This window comes from Vicugna pacos, chromosome 3 (genome assembly GCF_048564905.1).
Source record: "Vicugna pacos chromosome 3, VicPac4, whole genome shotgun sequence".
In the NCBI taxonomy this organism is placed as follows: Eukaryota; Metazoa; Chordata; class Mammalia; order Artiodactyla; family Camelidae; genus Vicugna; species Vicugna pacos.
In genome coordinates this window covers 1,404,028-1,424,123 of record NC_132989.1, presented here as the reverse complement: position 1 = coordinate 1,424,123, position 20,096 = coordinate 1,404,028, and the positions used below count along the sequence as shown (strand labels likewise).

The following is a 20,096-nucleotide window of genomic DNA, read 5'->3' as shown; positions in this document are numbered from 1 at the left end:
TCAGCCTTCTCCATTATCTTCAGCCTGTATTAGAAACTGTCTTCTAAATAGAACACAACTCTTTTTACATTTTAATCTAAGCTCTGAGAACTTACTTCTGTTAATAAGAATTAACCCCTTATAATATGCTAGAATAACTAACTGATAAAACACAAAAATTTTTAAGTGTTTTTTACTATGACACTGAGTATGTTTAGCAAAATTGCTACCATATTTTACTTTTCATGTCTATGAGACACTTTTATTGTACCTTTATAGCCTTCCCTAGTTTTTCTATGCCTGAATTCAATTTTCTTTTCCCCCTTTTCATTTTTATTGCTACTGATTATGTAGCACTTCACAATTCATGAAGTCCTTTGTATACTTAATGTCAAGCCACTAAACTCATCACCTTTGGTCCCTTTATTATGCAGGTGAATAGGAAAGCCTTTAATGTCTCTTCCTTATCCCTGTCTGATCAAAAATAAGTACAAAATATTCTCAGTTTGGGGTAGCAGCAATAAGTCACCATAAGGTAAGATCACGTTGGAATTTAATAAATCTACGTAGTATCTACTATGAGCCAGGACAAGAGGATGAATAACTTCATAACTAATCAGTAAGAACTTACTTCCACTTATCTTGCCAACACCCCTACATCCTGCAAAAGATAAAGCTCTTACCATTTCTTTTGGAATCTGCATCTGCCTTGGCTCTGCATTCTAGAAGAACTGAAGAAAAACATACATACAGATGGACCAAAGCCATCTTCAACACACAGGGACAAAAAGCTTTACTCTAAAGAAAAAATTGTTGGTTCTTCAAATCTACAAAATATATAGTGGGTGATTATATTACTCTCGTCTTTCAAACTTTCACTAAATGTGGTTACATTATCTTCTGTGTGTGTGTGTGTGTGTGTGTGTGTTTAAATTTTTTCTAGATGTAAATTTTTACTTGCTCATTCACAGTACATCCTGAATTTATTACCTAGAGGAAAACAAATCTCACCAAACTGCTTTTCTCTTCCTGGCACTGTTTCCAATTTTGTTGTCTAATTTTTCCAACTCAATCTAAATTATAAGATACAGTATAATTTGAGAGCTAGACTAGATAACAAGCATCTGAACCACAGTCTGAACCACAAGCATTACACAATATTACACAAGTTATAAGTGGGTTTTTCATGTATTATGGAGCTGCTTTCATAACATAGATAGTTCTAAGATTGACTTATAAGAAAAAGACACTTATTGATAAAAGCATTTTGTTTTAGACACAGAATTTAAACACAGACACTCCAAACAGAGGGAAAGAGTTCTGTTAACTGGATTTAAAGATCATTTTTAATGCCCCCCTTTAAGTTTTCAGAATTTTATTCTTTTGAATCTTGACTAGCAGCTGCAATGTGAATAATAAAGTGACACCTACTGGCTCACTCCTTAATTGAAAGCTCACAAACAATAAATTAAATAACCAAGAAGGGGAAAAAAGTAGGCAGTAGAAGGGAAAAACAGAAGCCCGGAAGATCAAAATTGGACCAGAAGAACCTGAATAACCCTAAGCAGGCTTGATGCTGCACGAGTCCCCAGCTGCAGTGTCTCAGCTCCGGGAGCCCAGTGATGCCAGCCACTAGCCAGACCCAGGTGCACTGGGGAAGGGATGAGGCTCCATCAAATCACATCAAAAGCGGAGTTTTTTTTTTTTTTTTTAAGTGCTCATTTACAATGTAATAGAGAAAATTCCGGATTTAGGATCCAGTGGCATTTTAAGCACAAAATTGGGTAACAGTGGAAGGAAAATGGAAAATGGAATTTAAATGAAGAAATGAAGTTTTTGTATTTTTTCAAAATCTCCTGAGAACACAAGGGTTCACTTTTCAGCCCTATACAATCTGAAATTTCCATGGAACCACAGTAGATTGTAAATGTGCGTGTAACCAAGGGATGGGGGTAGGCCTATGACTAAAACTTCTCTGTTTTATAATGAAAGGCAATTTTTATTAACCATGACACATCCATGCTTGAAGTATTAGCCTAAGAGAATTGGGGCTATTGGACAAATTTGAGAACTGTGCCCCAAAAACCTGCCCACTCCAGTATATATGGATCACTTGTTGTTTATAAAGAAAACAACGCTATCTGAAAGACATGTCAAATGTCCAAAAATGACCCAAATAGAAATCTGTTTTGAACTAATTGAAATACAACTTGTACTTGAAATAAAGCCATTTTCTTATCTCATCAAAATAAAAGATAAACGTGATTCCTCCAATTATATTGTTTTTACATATAAATGAAACTTACCACTTTTTGCAGAAAAGCATGCAAAGAACTGTCAATTTAATATACATATTTCATTCGCACTAATACTATGTAAATGGAACAGATATATTGACAGATGTATAAAAAGTGAAATAGTCTGCTAACAAACGCGGTTTCATTTTCATCTCATTTACATCATTCCAAATAATGCCTGTATTAGTAATTAATGTCCCTGGGGCTTACTGCATTTCAGATCTTTCAATTTTCATTGATGTTATTCAATTAAGTTCCTCCTTTTCATGTAACGGTAAGCAAGAATCTTTTATCTCACTGCATGTACTATGGAAACTTGAAATGTGAAAACGTGTCCTATGAAGTAAACATGGCAAGCTTTCAACATCAGCCTTTGAAGTGACACTTACCAAATAATTGACCTCTCTGTATTCAATGAGCCCAACTGAAAGCGTCTGGTAATAAACATTTGCTGTCCCAGAAAACATCCCTGCAATTTGATTTTCAAATACCCCTGCAGTCAAAGTTGTGGATATTTATTTCCAAAACAGGAAATATGAGAAAAGAATGCTTGTCTTATGTTAAGGTGGAAAGATAGATGAAATATAGAAACTGCCTGGAAAATGTCTCAGTAAACACTGACCATCCAGTCACAGGCCCAGATGCCTGGCTTCTGTGCATCAGAAATCTCTCAGCTGCTCCAAATGTACTCACCAGTTCCCTCGGGTAGAAGTCATCTTCTTGGCAAAAGACCAGAAGGCTCACAGTCCCTTCCATCTTGGTGCTTCTCAACAGGGAAACAACTTCCTCCTGGGACTTGCCTGCTAGATTGACTCCATTTACCTAAAACACAGAAAAAGCTGTCAGCTGCAGTACTGTGTAAACAGATGACCGAAGACAAGACACATTTCAGCACAGATCACATCTGCTGTGGATCAGAACTCACTTCGTGGTAAATTCGGCCCTGATCTGCTCACCACCAGGCTGTGGGGCCTAATGAAGAAAGCAGACAGGGTGTGTAGACACAAAGGGGCGGCGGTAAGTCTTAGTGCTTGTCCGCGAACCCAAAAGCCACCAGCACTCCGACGTACCTCAAATCCAAGTTCACGCAAACCTGCGAGCCCAGATACCATGATGGCCTGATAGTGATCTTTATCACTGCTCCTAAGATCTGTGTAATCATCCGTCAACCTGCACTTAGTGGTGTAGTTAAGGTTAAACATTTTCAAAATTGTATTCCAGAAGGAAAGCTATTCGTAGGCTATCTTTATTTGAGAAAACTAATTTTCTCCATGGTCATTAATTACTGTGATATACTGAATGGTGTGTATATATATATACATACACATATGTATGTATATATGTATGTTCCATTCAATACGTACATCCACATGTTATAAAATATAAATATATATGTGTATTTTATATAATAAATTTATACACTCAAGTTTTTATTCCATAAAAGCAACATGTAAGAATTTGGGGGATAGAGTATGTAGTTGTACAAAAAGCCGTCTTTTCCCAGAAAACATTAGGCGATGTCTTTCCTATTTCTCTGTAACTCCTATTCTGGCCAAAGGAGCCACTAAGTACTCTAAAGCTCTGTAAGGAATGGTGACTGTTTTCCACTTTTACTGTTTTTATGCCCACAGCATAAGTGGTGCTAGGAAGAAACTGATTTCTCTTTGGCCCTAGACCTAAATGTCACTATTCATTCGGTTGGCTTAGCCTTTCCAAAGAACAAAACCATTCCTTTAACCAAAGCCACTGAGCTCAGCTGGGAGCAGTTTAACTGCAGGTGGAACCCCCAGGGCAGGGGGAGGGCCTGTGGGGGTGGGGGCAGCTGGGGTCAGTCTGGGGACAAAGGAGTCTAACTCGGGGTTCAAGCAGGGAGAGGGCAGAGCCTGGGGACATGGGGACACAGACATTTGAGGAGTGACGGACCATCCCTGCAGCCATAAGGACAAAGCCTGTCACTGCAACGGGGACAGGGAAAGCACGGATCCCATGGCCAGGTCCCCCAGGCTTTGGCTGTGTTGGAGGCACAGACACTGGCAGCAAACACTGAGGGCTTCGCAGGTTTCCTCTGCCAGAAGAGCACATGCCAGGGCTTGAGAGGAGCTCAGACCTCACCTGCCTGCACACCTGGCTGCCTTGGAGAGAGTGAGGAAGGGCAAGGCGACCAGGTTCGGGGAGGATTAGGGAGGGGCAGCGCCAGGCTTGCTGATGGACAGAGCGTCCTGCTAACTACACTGGCACCCATCATCTGCCTCTACAAGGACTGAATCACATTGCCACCTGCCAACTAACTCTGCTTGGATTCAACTGTGAGCCACTGCAGCCTCTAACCTCCAACACACCCTTGAAGTTCAGGATGGAGGTCAGGAATGAGGTGCTCTGTGCTCTGGGATAACTGGTGGAACAGGCCTTCAGTTAGTTAGATGTTTTCATGACATTTTATGAGCCCAAATTCTTGTGTCTCCTATCTAGAAAAACACTAATTTAATCAACGGTGACAGCCGCTCCCCCTTACCAGCAGCTAGCCTCTGCCTAGGTGTGTGCTTGACCACACACACAACCCCCTCTTCACTGAAACCACAAGTAACACTGAGCTCTCCCCTGCCTCCTCAAACAGCTTCTCACAGCTCTCTGGGATGCTGTCTCCTGGGCTATAGTCCTCATTTTGCCCCCAGTAAGACTTACCCCACAACTCTCACGTTATGTGGTTTTATTTCAGTCGACAGTCCCTAAACAGACTCAGTGGTGGGGCTCCCCAGGCTTATGGCGCCCAGCCCAGGAGACCCCAGAGGAAGTTGGGGCAGAGGACTGGGTGCCCCCTGGAAGGTGTCCCCTGATCATGGAGGTGGAGGGTCAGCAACATGGGCAGGGGGTGAGTTCGGCAGAAGCGGGAGCAGAGGACCTGCAGACCCCTTTGAGGTCTGCTGCCCTCGCTCTCCGAGGCCCTTCCCTCTCCACTGACCCCCTGCCCTACCCACCGGATACCAGAGTCCTGGCTTCCAGCCCCATTACGTCTCACAACCACAGCACCCTGAGTGTGGTCTGCCCCCCGAAATGCCACTAGCCCACCCACCCAACAAATGGTCCCTGGGATCCTTCATGGAGATCACTGGGACAAGGACAAGGGTGTTAGTAACACACATTTCCAAACCTTGTAAGCTGGGGCTGGCGGATGCTGGGCAGAGGGCTGCACGGCAGGTCCTCGCAGAGGGGTCACCTGCATGTGGCGTGACAGGACTCGGGAGTGCGATGGCAAAGGTTATGTGTCAGGAGAGGCTCAGCTGCAGGCCACACACGGACGGCATCTCCTCTCCTGGGAACCCCCCTCTACTGGCCACACTGCTGTCATATTCGACCTAGTCCCCTGCAATCAGGCAACAATCAGGCCCTTGCTTGGGGGACATTTGGCTCCGAGTCCTTAGGGAGGCCACTGCCTGCACGAGGCCGACATCATCCTGGGCACTAGCAGCTGTGAAGGGAGCAGGTGGGGGCAGCAGTGATGCCTTCTCACAGGTGCCCCTCCCACACCTGCACTAAGGCACGTCCCGGACACGAACACTGGTCCCCGCCCAGCAAGGCAGAAGGTGCCGTCCTCCCAGCCCTCCACTCTCACTCGTTTCCACGTTTGAATGGCTGACCCCAGCAAGGACCGCTCCTGGCCCGGCACCACGGTGGCACAGAAGGGACCTTGCACTTGCACCTGTTGACCACTTCCCAGGCTTGGGATGGCTGCCCTGCGTTTCCATCCTGCCTGCAGCTGGCTGCAGGATGCCACCGTTCCCCCTGTGGGTTGTGGTCCCCACAAATGGGGGTCCCCTTGGGCTGTTGTCCCCCATGAGCTCTGGTCCTCTAGGGGCTGTGGCTCCCCATGCCCTCTGAGGGTCTGGGTCTGCACTGCTGTCTCCCGTGGTCCTGCAGCCTGCAGTCCCGGCCCCTCAAGGGCAGGCCCTCCCAGGCCCAGCTGCTTAGAGACTCCAGGGGACCAGAGCTTTGCCAACTCACGGCACAGGTCCCCCTGGCATCCAACCATGACAAGCGAGTCCTTGGCCATCTGGAGATCCTGGCGCCCGGGGCAGCCACGAGGCACAGGCTGCTGAGGCCGCGGTGGTGTCTGCGTCCCCTCGCTTAGTGGGCCTGCTCTGGAGACTGGTCCTCACTGGGGATCCTGCCCTCCAGGAGCCAGCAGCCGGGCCAAGTCACCAACCAGCAGACCAGAGCCCAGCAGGCCAGCCCGGCTGCCACCATCCTCCTCACCTGCAAATCAGGAGACTGTAGCTGGCCAGCCCTGGGGTCAAATTCCAGCTCAACTTCTCACGGTCCAGGCTTGGACACTGTCTCACCTGCCTCCTCTGTGTGGAGGGAGGGACCCAGAATCCACCTTTTCTCTCAGCTAAACGCTGCTGAGAGGGTCAGGAGGGGACAGCACCCCAAGGCCTGGGGGGAGGGGAGCCAGGCTGGCTGGGGCCTGCAGCCTCGCAGGTTGCCAGACAGCACTGGCAGGTCTGCACGGCACCAGGCTGACCGCTGCTGCCCATGTCCTGGCAGGACACCAGCCTAGGCTGGTGGCTGCCCCGCCAGGCTCCTGCTCTGGGCACTAATTAGCTTATCAGTCTCCCAGAGGAGGGGAGGGCAAGGGGGCACTGCTCACTCTGCTGAGGGGTTCACCCAGGATCTACCCCTGTAGCCTCAAGCCAAGGAGGGGACCAGGAGACCTCTACCCCTGGTCCAGAGAACCAGCTGCTCGGGCTGGTGGCCCAGGAGGTGGGCAGCTGCTGGGCTCACTCAGAACCTGCAGGACGGCGACACAGTCCCCCCGGCCTAAGTCTCTCCCCCAACCAGTGTCCCCTGGCTTCGCAGGCCCTGGCGACCGGAATCAGGGGAGCACGCACGGGCTCCCGACCTCCAGCACAGGGAGAGGAAGCGTCTCCATGCCCCCTCCCCCATCTCAATGTTAACACCTTTCTGTGCATTTTATCATTTAATCTTGGAAATAATCCACAGCTCAGCTGTGTAGATATAGAAACTGAGGCTCAGAGAGGTGGTAGGAGTGCCGGACACCACACAGCAAGACAGCAGGATGGCCAGGATTCCAGTTTTTACCTGTCTGACCACCTCACATTCCCTCCACCACACGAAAGCCTACATCTGAGCTGTGCAATCAGGACTGGGAAACACAGACCTGGAAGGGACCCTCAAGGATGGTCTAACACCCAGACCAGGTGGAGGGGGGCCTCCCTAAGGCCCATTCCACACCAGGGCAGAGCCCCATCAACGGAGGTTTCCCAGGCCATTTGCAGAGCCTTCCAGGCTGCACTGAGCATCAGCCAAGGACTGGCCCCAAGCAGGACATGTGGGTTGTGGTCTCTGACTGGAGGACCCTCACTTGTATCTTAGGCACACCCTGACCTGGCAAAGGTCAGGGGTCCCTCGGCCCTCTTTCTTTCAGTTACACCTCTAGGACACATTTTCTTATACCCACAACACCTGCAAGTTCCTCCCCATGTCTGACTGAAATCCTTCCTGCTGCAGGGACACCTGTTACCATCTCTTGAACACAAGCAGGTCCTTCCTTCCTCGAGCACACAGTGACCGCTCCCACATGTGGGAGACCATTTGCTGCCTCTTGTCTTAACTTCAGAAACTTGCAATACCTGGGTCATAAATCCAGGCCCCCACTCCTGGACTCAGACCTGAGGAATCTAGGTCAGTGACATCTGATCCTCCCCAATCCCCAGGTCCAGGGTGACAGAAGGAGCTGGGGCAGGGGCCCCTCCCAGCACCAGGAGCAGGGAGCCCCTCCCTGCCTGAGTTGAGGGGAGGTTGTAGGGGGCCCCGGGCCCCTCAAATCAGAGCTCCCAGAGAAGAGGCTGTGCTGTGCCTCCCCTATCAGACCAGGGTTTCCAGGGAGGCCCAGCCACTGCCCACTCCTCTGCAGGCCACCAGTTCCTCACCACAGGCTCCTCCCAGCCCGCTCTGGCCAAATCCCCTGTGTCACCAAACCCCAGGGACAACCACCTGTCCCTTTCGCTCAACTTCTGAGCTCCTCTTCTGCCCTCAGTCAGCACCCCAGGGCCTGACCCTCAGCTGAGACCCGAGTTTCCTCTGCCGCTCCCCAGCCCTCGGACCCCCAGGTCAGTCAAGAATATAGCCAGCAACCTCCTTCCGCCCTAACGCCACCCCCATCCACACAGTGTGCTCCCTGGACAGCTGGCCTCCCGGTCCCACATCCCCCCGATGCCAAAGTGTCCTTGAGAGCGAGTTAGGCCAGTCACTGCCATGGTAAGCTGCCCCTCCGGTGGCTGGCTGAGGCCTGCTCACCCGCTGGATGCATACCACCCACGGGTCCTTGAACCTCTGTCCAGTTCTCCGACCACGTGATGGCCTTGTGTTCCTGCTGATGTCCTCCTCTGGGAGGGCGGGACCGGGATCTGGCTTGCTCATCCCACTGCCTGTACCCCAGTAGGGGCAGAGTGCCCAGCCAAGACTTGCTACGGGGGCACAAGTGAAGCCCCGTGGCCGGGCAGCATGGCCCCTCTCTGCCCCTCCAAGCCGGCAGCAACCTCCAGGACCCCTCCCGCCTCCCTCCTTCTCATACCCACACCCCCATCAGCAACCAGCCTTCATGTCATGGTCACCACCCTGGTGGGACCCACTGCCGGCCTCCGCCCTGCCTGCCTCTGCTTGTCCCCAGCACAGGGCCATCACTGGAAACATGCCAGGACACATGCTGTGCTCAAAACCTTCCTGCTGCTCCCTCCTCACTTAGAGCAAAGGTCATGCTGCTCTCAGGGACCCCACAGGCCCCAGGGACTGGCCCACCTTCGCTGACCCTCCCGACTTCCTCCCTCAAGTACACCCGTCCTGCCACACTCACACAAGGAACCTCAGCTCCCTGCAACCCCATCCTCAGAGACCTCCCTCATTCTGACTTCAGCCCCTGTGCAGGGCACCAAAGCCTTATTCTGGTGTCCCAGATGAGGTGGCTCAGAGAAAGCAGCCTGGCTCCTGTCACCAGCTGCCAGAGTGGAGTAGCCTGGCCCCCACCCAGCTCAGAACACCCCCAAGGAGACCTCTCCTGGGGCCCTGGTGTGTCAGAGCCTGGGAGGAGACTCAGTCTGCGGCTCCCCTGCCGTCCTGTTCCCTGCAGAGCTCCCTGCTGGTCCAGCCCAGCCCCAGGAGGGAGAACTGGACAGCCAGGGACACTGCTGGCCACTCTGGGCCGAGCTGCCTCCCCTGTGAAGTAGGCACACATCGTCACCCCGCATGCTCTTCAGGGAGACCACAGGGATACAGAGCTCAGCACAGGGCCTGGCACGCTCATGGGAGGTCAGGGGACAGTAACACGAGTGTGCGTGGAGAGCACAGCCTACCTGCAGGCCCACTGAGCCTAGGCCTTCTGGGCATACAGGATGCCTCCTGTAGGCCCGCAAAACAGGTGTTATTACAGCACTGCGTGCATCAAAGTGCCCTGGGGTTTGATGGGCTAATTCACACTGGAGTGGGAAGGACTCTTATGTGTCCTCCCACACAGCAGAAAGAAGCCCGCATGGGCAGAGCAAGCCCCAGTGAAGGATCAGGGAGTGGGCAAGGTGTCTCTGTAGGCAGGGGCTTCTAGGAGCCCCTCAAAACTCATCAGCTGGGCCTATGTGCTCCTGAAGCCAGCCATGCCAGGTACAAGCCCTGCTAAATCACGCTTCACATGTCCAGAATGCCAACTGCCCACCTCTGCCTATCGACTTCCGACCCATAGACCACGACTTGTGCTGGATTGCCTCCTCCAGGGAACCCACCTGGATAAGCTCTGAGCTCCTGAGCACTGCACCTGGCTCCTCCTACAGGTCCTACCCGGCTGCTGGGCTGGGGCTCCCTGCCTGGGGCCCACATCCCGCAGCAGCTGGAGCTCATCAGGATTCTCAGGTCCCCCTGGTGGCCCTGCCCACACACGCCAGCTGGGATGGAGCCGCTGAGGACTGAGAACACAGGCACCCTCTCCTGCCTCCAGGTCTTCATCGTGGCTGTTCCCTCTGACCACATCCCCTCCTGTCCCTGGCTGACTCAGCTTCATCCTTCAGGGCTCTCCTGAGGCACTACCATCTCCTGGAAGCCTCCTCAACCTCCCACTCTGTGCCCAGCTCCCCTCTGACCACTAACCTGTGAGAACCCCCCTCCCCGGGCAGGCCCATGTCTGCTTCCCCAGATCAGTGCCATGTCCTCTCTGTTGGGGGGTAATGCTTGCAACCCGAGGAGACCCTGGGGGGTGGAGATCCACCTGACTTCGGTCTTGCTGAGTGAGCTGCTGGATGAGAGCCATGCACCCTCAGGCCTGTGTCGCTGCCCCTGGGGAGGGCGGGCTCTCCCAGCACTGACGATGTCTAAGGCTCCCTTAGCACCCACGGGTCTGTGACCAGGGCCTCGAAGGCTCCTCACGTAGCCCAAGATGCCAATCTCCTGGCTCCCACCTGGCGCCGGCCATGCTCTGAGTCAGAGCTTGCAGCCGCAGGCCTGACCCAAGGCTGGAAACCTGGCCATCCTCAGGGTCTGGTGGCTCTTCATCTGACCCACCCCACCCACCTGAGCAGGGCCACAGAGTCCCAGGGCAGCCAGCCAGGCAGAACAGGGCCCCTGCAGAAGGCAGACTCCTGACCTCCCCAGTCCTGCAAGGAAGCGGTCTGCACTGCGGATGCCAGGGTCCCAACAACCCCAGGGCACCTGCTGACTCCGCCCAGCTCAGAGACCTGCACCCCTGCCTAAGCCCTTTGCCCCTCACTCAGACCTTCACCGGGTGCACGTCTGGCCCAGCTCTGTCCAGCCTGCCACCTACTCATGCCAGCTGTGGGGCCAGCCCCTCGACACCCACACCCCGTCACGCTCCAACCACTGGTGCAGCTGGACCTCAAGCCGATAGGTCACTCACTCAGCAAGTGCATCCCTCGCCTGCCTGGTCACGCTCTGTGCCGGGTGCTGGGCACCTGCGCGGGCGCCAGTAGATCCCAAACCTCCCCACCCCTGCCAGTTCAGCTCTGTCTCCTCCAAGACAACTTTCGAGGCTGCGTGGCCCGGTGAGCTCTCCCCTCTTCCTTCCCACCCAGCCCCCTCTTCTACTGGGCCTCATTAACTGCCCCGGGTGTGTCCTGGTTTCCATGAGGAGGGAGGGCTTCAAATTGCAACAGAGAAGAACAAATCTGACGCCAAATTGGATCTGCTCCTTTAGTTTTGACCACTGTGCCCTGTTTTCCAGGCTTAGCCTTGAAGGCTCTGCACCTTTTGGGAAACAATGTTGCCTTTAGCCTGAAATAGACAGGAGAGCCTATTCTTGAGGCGCTGACCTTTAAGAATGTCAGCACTTCTGCACTTCCCTAGAGATGACAAGCTGCAAAATAGAGAATAACCCTTGTTTTGTTGGAGGTTTACAGGAACACCAAGCCTGACCCATGCTGAGGGCTGCAAAAACAAAGCGTTCCTGCAGAGGCAAGTTTGCAACAAAGAACCCCACCTCCCCCACCCTTTTTTTTTTTTGCATAAAAGGAGCCTGTATTCTGACTAGAGCAGGATGGTTCTCCAAGACATTAGTGGCCATCCTCTTGGTCTGCTGGCTTTCCAAATACAGTCACTATTCCTTGCCCCAACAGCTCATCTTCCGATTTACTGGGCTTCGTGTGGCGAACAGAATGAGTTTGGACTAGGTGACAACTTCCTCCCAACTGCTGAGACCACCCCCAACGCCACCTTAACTGTCACCACAGCCTCCACCCTCACGGCTCTCACCGAAACCACCACTAGTGTCATTACCACCACCACCACCAATACCACTGCCAGAAGCAGCGCCAGCACCACCAGCATGATGACCTCATCACCGTCACCACCGCCAGCGCCCTGCAGCTGTCCTGCGCACCCCCCACCAGAGGAGGCATCCTCCCAGAGCTGCTCTGTGCTATTCCCCAGCCTGTCCAGCAGATCCTGTGAGCTCAGGGCTGTCCACACTCGCTGCCTACCCTGTCAGGCCCCGCCCCTCACCCTCAAGTCACCTGTGAACACCACACTCAGGACTGCACACCCCACCATCGACACACAGGGGGCCCACAGGTGTGGGGAAACACGGGGTCAAGATGCAGATTGACGTGGTCCCACAGGAGACCCCTGTGCCCTCAACTCTACCCTTGAAAGCTCCCCACACCCAGATGCCCCCTGCCCCTGCCACACCAGTGTATCCCGACCCTCAAGCACATGTCTGATGGTCCCACCACACAGGACCCCGCCCCAGCCCCCCAGACACCAGGGCCACCACTGGTCCAGCAGCAGCCAACAGTGCCCTTCAGCCAACATGGGAGAAATCGGGCTGGCCGCCTCTGACAGTGAGCTGGACACCCTTCCGCTTGCCCCCCTGGGCCTGCCCCCTCACTGCCCTCTCCAAGGAAACCAGGGACAGGGATGGGGCAAGGCTGTTAAAGGGCCCAGGACATGCACTTGGTAAGGACCCCACGGAAGGAGATGGGCCTGGGTCCTGAGTGTCCCCCAGGACAGCTGCAACTGGCAGGGCTGGGGTCTGCCCAGGCAGGGACAGAGCACAGACTGGCATGACCCATGGGGCCACCCTGGGCCTGGCAATGGCACTCCGTGCCCCAGTCTCCTCAGCCAGGTGGGTCTAAAGGTGCCTGGAGCGGGTCAGGCTTTGAGAAAGAACGCAACAGACTGTGCGGAAAGGTCACACCCTCCACCAGCCAGTCTTAGTGTCTGCTCTGCCAGCTCAGTGAGGGTGCCAAGTGCCCACTAGTTAGGGAAACTCCAACCCAACTGAACAGGAGCCGCTTACAGGACTTCTCAGAGCCTTTATAGTTGCCATGCACGTCGACCCAGGAGAACAACACATGGTGGGTATGAACTCTGCCCTTCCTGGAGCCCACTGGGATCAGCGTCAGGCAGAACACCTCCTGAAATGTTGGCATAGCAGGATGAGCACGTGGAGGGTGTCTGGACCAGATCTGGCCTGTACGGACGTCCCTATGCTGGGCCTCACCTCCACCATTTTCAAGTGATGGTACAGCAGGTGATTTCTAAGGATCTAGCCACCTCTGACTTTTGTGCTCTATGTAACTCTGGGTTATTCATTTTTAAAATACAAACTGCAAAACACATGCAGCCACCATATGTGAAAGACCCAGCAAGCTGTCCGAGCAGAACCACAGGACTGAACTTCCTGGATGAGCTCCTGGCCTTCCTTAACCCCAGCACCAGTCCATCCTCCTGGGCCCGTCCTCCACCCACCCACCCAAACATCTGGGAATTCTGCAAAGACACCCCGCCTTTCCCTCCCTAATGGCCCCGCTCCCAAGGCCCTCGCTGCCATCAGCCAGGCTGGTGAAGGGGTGTTGGCGATACGGAGCAGTAAGCCCTGTTGGGAAAAGTCACGTCATGTGTACATGTTGAGCCTATGTGCAAAAGTGTGTGTGTACCACTGGGGCTGAGGTAGGCCGGGGGTCTGTGCTGTGGGTCGAAACCTCTGACTCAGACTTTCCAGGACGAGCATGTCCCATGGCTGACAGTTGCACGTGGCTGGAAGAGGGGGCGGCCCCAAGTACGAAACGCGTGCATAATCACACACGAACGTGCACAACTGACTCCAGATGAGACACGGGGTCAGGGCTCAATGTGTGACCAGGGTCAGGACTCAAGAGTCTGACTAATGACTAATGACCAGGACCAGGGCTCAGCCTGACGCTGGAATCTAGGCTCCATCAGACCAGGAACAGAGTCATGGATCCAAAGATTAACCACTGCTCAGATGATGGTCACATCACTGATGACTCTTAGCCCCCAATGGCCTCCTAAACACAAAAAATTCTGCAGACACGTGAGAACCTTTCTCATCCAAACACACACAGAGGCCCATGACAGCACAGACCCAATCTCTGGGCTCACTGGTGGACTTCCATAGTTGCTTCCATAGTTGCTGACACACAGCCCTACAAACTAGCCCCACGACCTTGCAGCCTCCCCCCACCCCAGCACCCATCCATCCTGCTTTCCAGTCGACTACTTGTCCTGGCCTCACGTTCCTCCTGTACCTTCTAACTTCCACACCTTTGCTCAAAGTATGTTTCTGCCTAAAGAGCTTCCTCCTGTTTTCTGCCAGAAAACCTCCTCTAGGGTCAGCCACTGCGGGAGCCTCCCTGACCTCCCTGACTCATTTCCATCACTGCACCGCCCCCAGCATTAGGGACTTGCAACACTTACCCCTCGGCTCACAGGCTGGCCTGGGGACTGGTGGAACTAGGGATGAGAGAGGCAGATGGTGACAATGACACACAGCTCCTACCACACCCACCACAATGGACACCAAACCTCCAGGGGGTAGGCCCAGCCACCACCAGGCCCATCTGACCCATCGAGACCTGGTCACTAAGTTCTCTCCTGCCCTGTCACCACAAATTCTGACCCTCCTCGCCTCTGGATGCTGGTCCCATTATGGGGCTTTTCCACAAACTCTTCCCTGTTACTACGTAGACCCCACCTCTCTGCTTCGCCGTGGCTGGGGGGACACCTGGCTCTGGGCACCCACGCAGGGCCCTGTGACTCTAAATCGCAGCCTGGTCAGTCCAGCCCGGTGCCCTGTGCCCCTGGTTCCCACTGCTGCAGCACCTGGCCTGGGCTGGTGCTACTGCCTGACAAGGAACTGGGCCCAGGGCCTCAGGAGCCCCCACGTCTGCTTCCCATCTGATCACTCGGGGCCTCACCCCCTGCCCCTGTCCTTGGCAGTGCTCTTGCAAAGCTACACCATCTGCCTGTAACCTGGCCAGTGTTGGGGGACTGCCACACCCCTCTGGACCCCCAACCGTGGACTTCCCTGGGAGGGGTGGGAAGCCAGCTGGTTGGGACCCTGCCACCTCAGAGCCTCACCTGGGCAGGGAGACTGTGCAGGACAGATGGAGTAGGGGAGTCAGTGCCCCCGAACCTGAAGGCTGCACCCCTCCCCTGCTAGGCTGGCCTCCCCTCAAGCCCAAGGCCCCGAGGACACAAAGCACAGATGAACTTCCAGGTCACTCTCAGCCCACAGGCTACAGGTCTGGTTGGTGGTGCCCTGGGAGGGAGGGGGAGCTCTCAGGACACCTGCCCGCCCCACAAGCCTCACCCAACCGTCACTGTGGGGCCCACCCTGTGCAGGGTACTCTGCGTACCCTGTTCCTGCAGAGACAGAGTTGGAGGAGGAGGAACTGAGACTCAGCATGGGGAAGGGACTGGCTCAGGCCCCCAAGCCCTGCTGTGTGGCCTTGGGCAGCTCCTGTCCCGCCTGAGCTGGGATGGGGAGCAGGGACTGAAGCCCAGTTCTAGATGCCCTGGTGGCCAGTCCAGCGTCCGGATGACCTCAGAGACCGCCTCCCTGGGCAGTCCACACTGAGCCTCTGCCAGGTGCTCCCAGGAATGGAAGATCAAAGGGGTGGGTGCAGGTATCAAGGACCTCCCATGCCCAGAAAGACCTCTGCAGCCCCCAGTCATGGCTGTGCCACTGGGGACACACGGTTATGTCAAAGGCCAGAGGGCCAGAGGAGAGTCATGTAGAGATGGGCTGGGCTAGGTAGGAGACCCCTGGCCCGGCCTCACCATTATCTGGATGTTTGCATAGTTGATAAAGACACAGCAGATGTAGGCAGGGGCTCCCAGTAGGCGATTCCCTCCTCATCCAGCTCAGAGTGTCACAGGATGAGGCCTGGGGACACGGCGGGTCAGCTCTGTCTCCCGATTCTCAGGTGGGTGCCCACCTCCAGCACAGGAGTCCTACCAACGGATCCCAGGAAAAACCCCTGCGGTTGGAGCCCTTAGCGCCAGAAGCAGACACTTGCCCGGGGCCACATCCTAAGAGAGCCAGCCCAGGGGACAAGCCTGCCTAGGTTCCTTTCATTCAAAACATTTTCAAACAGATGCTCCAGATCAGACATTGCACCAGGTCCTGGGACCTGGCAAGAGCCAAACCTTCAGGGACACACCTGCGAGGGGGAAGAGCCCTTTCCGATCCAGAGCCCTGGGGAAAACCAACAGCCTGGCAGGCCCTGCTCAACTCCACCCACGGTGGCAGGGGACCCGATGGCCTGGGTGTGCCGCAGCAGGCGCTGGGCAGCCTTGGGGCCCACTGACGTCAGGTGTCCACTTCCTTAAACACGGCCACAGCCTGTGACCCAGAACTCACTCCCAGGGAATCAGGCACAGGTGTGCACACACACGGCAGCGATGACCCTAGGGGACGGCCACAACCTTGTCACCCGACAGAAACCACAGGGCAGGATAGGACACCTGCTCCACCACGTGGTGAAGAATCAAAATGATGGAAAATACGCTTGTACATGCAGACAAAAGGCCAGACAAGTCACACCATCCCGTGACTGGGTTTTCTTCACTTTACTTACCCAGATTTCCAATATGCTACCCAGACATGTATTGTTCTATACACAAAACACGGCAAGGGGGCAGCAACCACAGCTGGGAATGCACAGCCCCCACTGGGAGAGGAGCTAGGGGTGGCAGGGAACCCACAATACACTTGTTTTACAGAAAGAAAACAGAGGCTCACAGAGGGTCACTTCCTGAATGTTGCACAGCAAACAAAAGTCCAAACCTGCAGGCACTCTTCAAATGAGAAGGGCAAAGGACATCAACGCACTGATGTGCCAAGCCCCTTCTGGGAGCCCACTCTGCCTTTTCCACACCTCCCATCACTCCACAGGGCTGCACGGGGATTAAGACATCACGTTCACAGCCAACTTCCCACTTAGTGGTCCTGCAAGCCCCATGGCTAGTGTGTTAACGTCTCTGTGCCTCAGTTTCCCACGTGTCAACGGGTGCCTCCGTGGGGCATCACAATAAAGGGCTTCAGGCAGGCGCTGGCTCCTGGTGAACTCTCAGGACACAGTGGTCCTGAGCCCCCGCCCATCTCACCTGTACAGCCCTGGCTTCAGGGCCTGGGCTGCCTGGGCATGGTCTGGGCCATGGGTCCTGCGCTGACGCTCCTTGGACTAGCATCTCGAGGACAGAAGTCCCCCACGACACCCAGCCCTCAGTCCTCACCTGTCGCATTGTGCGGCCACCTCTTTGGCCAGGACCTCCTTCCAGAGCACAGCACCGAAGCTGTCCTCGTCACAGAGCTCACAGGGCTCTGCCAAGGCACCAGGGACATGAGTAGGGTGCGGACAGGAAGAGGGGTGGGGAGCTGGCAGCAGGGCCAGGAAGGCCAAGACCCCTCCAGGAAATCTACCGTCACAAGGGGGAGTCATTTCCCAGGAGAGCTGAGCCCCAAGCCCACCCAGTCTCTCAGGACGCCACTCCCCGGAGTCCAGCTATAGGGTGGGGGACCCTCACTGGGACACCGCCAGGTCCTGCATTGCTGGTGCTCATCTTGGGGGCTCAGGCTGACTGCTCTCCCAAAGAAGGGCCCCCAGTAGCCATACTCCCACTGCTGTGTGCCACCCTCACATGTGACACTGCATCTGCCCCCCTCCGACGCCCAGGCTGCCACTTCCACCCACTGCGGGATGCCGCCACGCACAGAGGACAAGGGATGGGGATGAGGAGGGTGCAGGTACAGGAGCCACAGGGATGCAGACACAGGGATGAAGGGGCAGGAAGCCACGAGAAGAAAGAAACTCAGACCCTGAGAGTGGGTGCCACACTCAGCTTGACACAGGATAAAACAAATGTCTCACATGCACTCGTCCCCTCACCATCACCCCACTGCTCCTGGCACCCCAGGACACTGCAACGTCCCGGAATGAGCCCACACGGGCTCTCACCCCTCCCTCGTGGTTCATACCCATCAGGTCCCCCACCCACAGGTCCCTCGGCACGGCCCTGACCTGGGCACTGCTGCAGGAAGCAGTCTCGAGTTTCCACCCCGTGGCCCTGGCACTCGGCGCCCTGTACGAAGGCCCACTGTACTCCCGTGTGCCCTGCTGCCACCCGGGGAGCAGCTGGCAGAGCACAGGCTCCACCTTGTCTTTCAGAGGATGACCCCTCCCAAGCACGGATCTGGGACACAGCAGCTTGGCTGTCAGGAGGCGAATGTGGGCCTACACGGGATTAGTAATGGGGTGTGACACAGAGGCTGGCCGGGAAGGGAGGGACAGAGATGCCAGGGAAGTTGGGGTCTAGTGCCCACCCCACTTCCCCCTGGAGGCTCGGTGCCCTCCAGCTCTGTCTACAGGCAGCTGGGCCAGGGTCTCCACTGGCTTTGCGTCCAGGTCCCCAGTGTGGGGGCTGGAAACAGAGCGGGAGCCCCAGCTAGGTCTAAAGAGTGAAAGAATGAATGAAGGAAAGACACCCCCGCCCATCCCAGCACTGCCTTACACAACAGGGTGACGGGGGTGAGGATGGTGCTCGGGCTCTCTTTCCTGGGCACAGGTCCTCACACCCGTGCCCCTCCGTCCAGTTTGCTCTGAGCATCAGTCTCCTCATCCTGCTCCTGCCCCAGCCATGACCTGTGTGCTCGTTCTCCCACGCCCCCCAGGGACAGCACGAGTGATCAAGGTCTCACAGCTGCTGGCTGAGCACCAGGCTGAGCCTCCCCGACACCCAGCAGACTGGCTGCTGAGGGCCTCCAGGCCCCTCCGGCCACCCTCCTTCAGCCCTCTCCTGGGTCTTCTCCATCCTGGCCCTCTCCCCTCAACAGTAATAACCTCATGCCCCCAAAGACCTGAGCCCCTTTGTAGCCCCAGTGACATGGGACACGATGAGGGACAGCCTCTAAGTACTGGGGAGCCATTGAGGAGTGAAGAGCAGAGAGGCCTCACATCTGGGGCCAGCACTCCAGGCCACGCTGATGGGCTGGGGAAGAGGCTGCTTCACCCAGGCTTTCTGTCCAAAGGCCACATTTAAGGTTCCCAGATCACTCCCTCTGCGAGGGACCCTGGTGCCATCATCCTATTTATTCTCAGGGTCGCCCTGAGGCCCTCACCCTCCCAGCAAAGCAGGGTCAGGGCAAAGTCAACAAGGGCACGCAGCCTCACCAAGCACCTACCGTGGGCCAGGTTCAGGCCGGGCCAGGCACCCTGCATGTGCTGACATGGCACCCACGTACCAGGAACCAAGGAGATGGCACTGCCAAGGCCCACCTCTGGGACCCATGCTAGACCTGGGCCACTGCCACATGCCACCTACTCCCCCAGGGCTGGAGCAGGGGAGCTGGGCTGCCTGAGGGAAGGTCACACCTGGCCCGGCAAGAGGGTCCCCAATGCCTCTTGGAGCCTCGCTTCTCTGTGGCCCCGGCGAGCAGACCCATCTCCTGGGATGAGAACGAGGACTGGGTAGAGCCCAGAGGGTGGGCTCTGGAGCCGAAGGACTCACTGCCATGGGCCCGTCTAGTACATCCCACCCCGGCCTCACACCCCTCATCTGAGGACGGACTGATACCTGAAATGGTGGGAGATGACAGGTGTGGGCACACTGCTGGGATCAGAGTTGATCCCAGGGAACCCACTTTGATGGCCAGCAGGTGCAGTGTCCAGGTGCTCTCCTCTGGAGAGGTCTGCTGGACAGATGCAGAGTCCCCTCCCAGCGGTCCCCGTGCCTGTGCTGGGAACTGACCATCAAGGGGGTCTGATGAATGAACTGGACGCTAGGAAGGAACACCCCTAACTCCCCCAATTTGGAAGGCGGGGCTCCTTCTCCCTGCTGAGTGATGTGGCAACCAAGAACTCCACACCCCCCACGCCCTTGCAGAAACTTCTCCTCTCCTCTCACAGAGCCCACCCTCCTACGGGTCCCACTTTCCCCTGAACCCAGAGGCAGAGCGCCCCTCTGCCAGACAAGGGACGGGTAGGAGGAGTGGCTCCAACCTTACTG

At 55.4% G+C, this 20,096-nt stretch overlaps 1 protein-coding gene across 9 annotated transcripts in view; it reads right to left on the bottom strand.

Annotated features, from left to right (window-relative positions):
- LOC116278925 (adhesion G protein-coupled receptor B1-like) overlaps positions 1–20,096 on the bottom strand; it is a 113,633-nt gene that overhangs the window by 16,180 nt on the left and 77,357 nt on the right. For 8 of the 9 annotated variants that reach the window (XR_012065987.1, XR_012065968.1, XR_012065971.1 and 5 more), the window contains one exon: positions 2,970–3,098. The exons of the other annotated variant lie outside the window; for it this stretch is intronic. Coding sequence is in view for 5 of the 8 variants with exons in the window: in XM_072952629.1 (XP_072808730.1) it covers positions 2,970–3,098 (129 nt within the window). In the remaining 3 variants the exon portion in view is untranslated. The remainder of the gene's footprint in view (positions 1–2,969; positions 3,099–20,096) is intronic. 9 annotated transcript variants of the gene reach the window in all.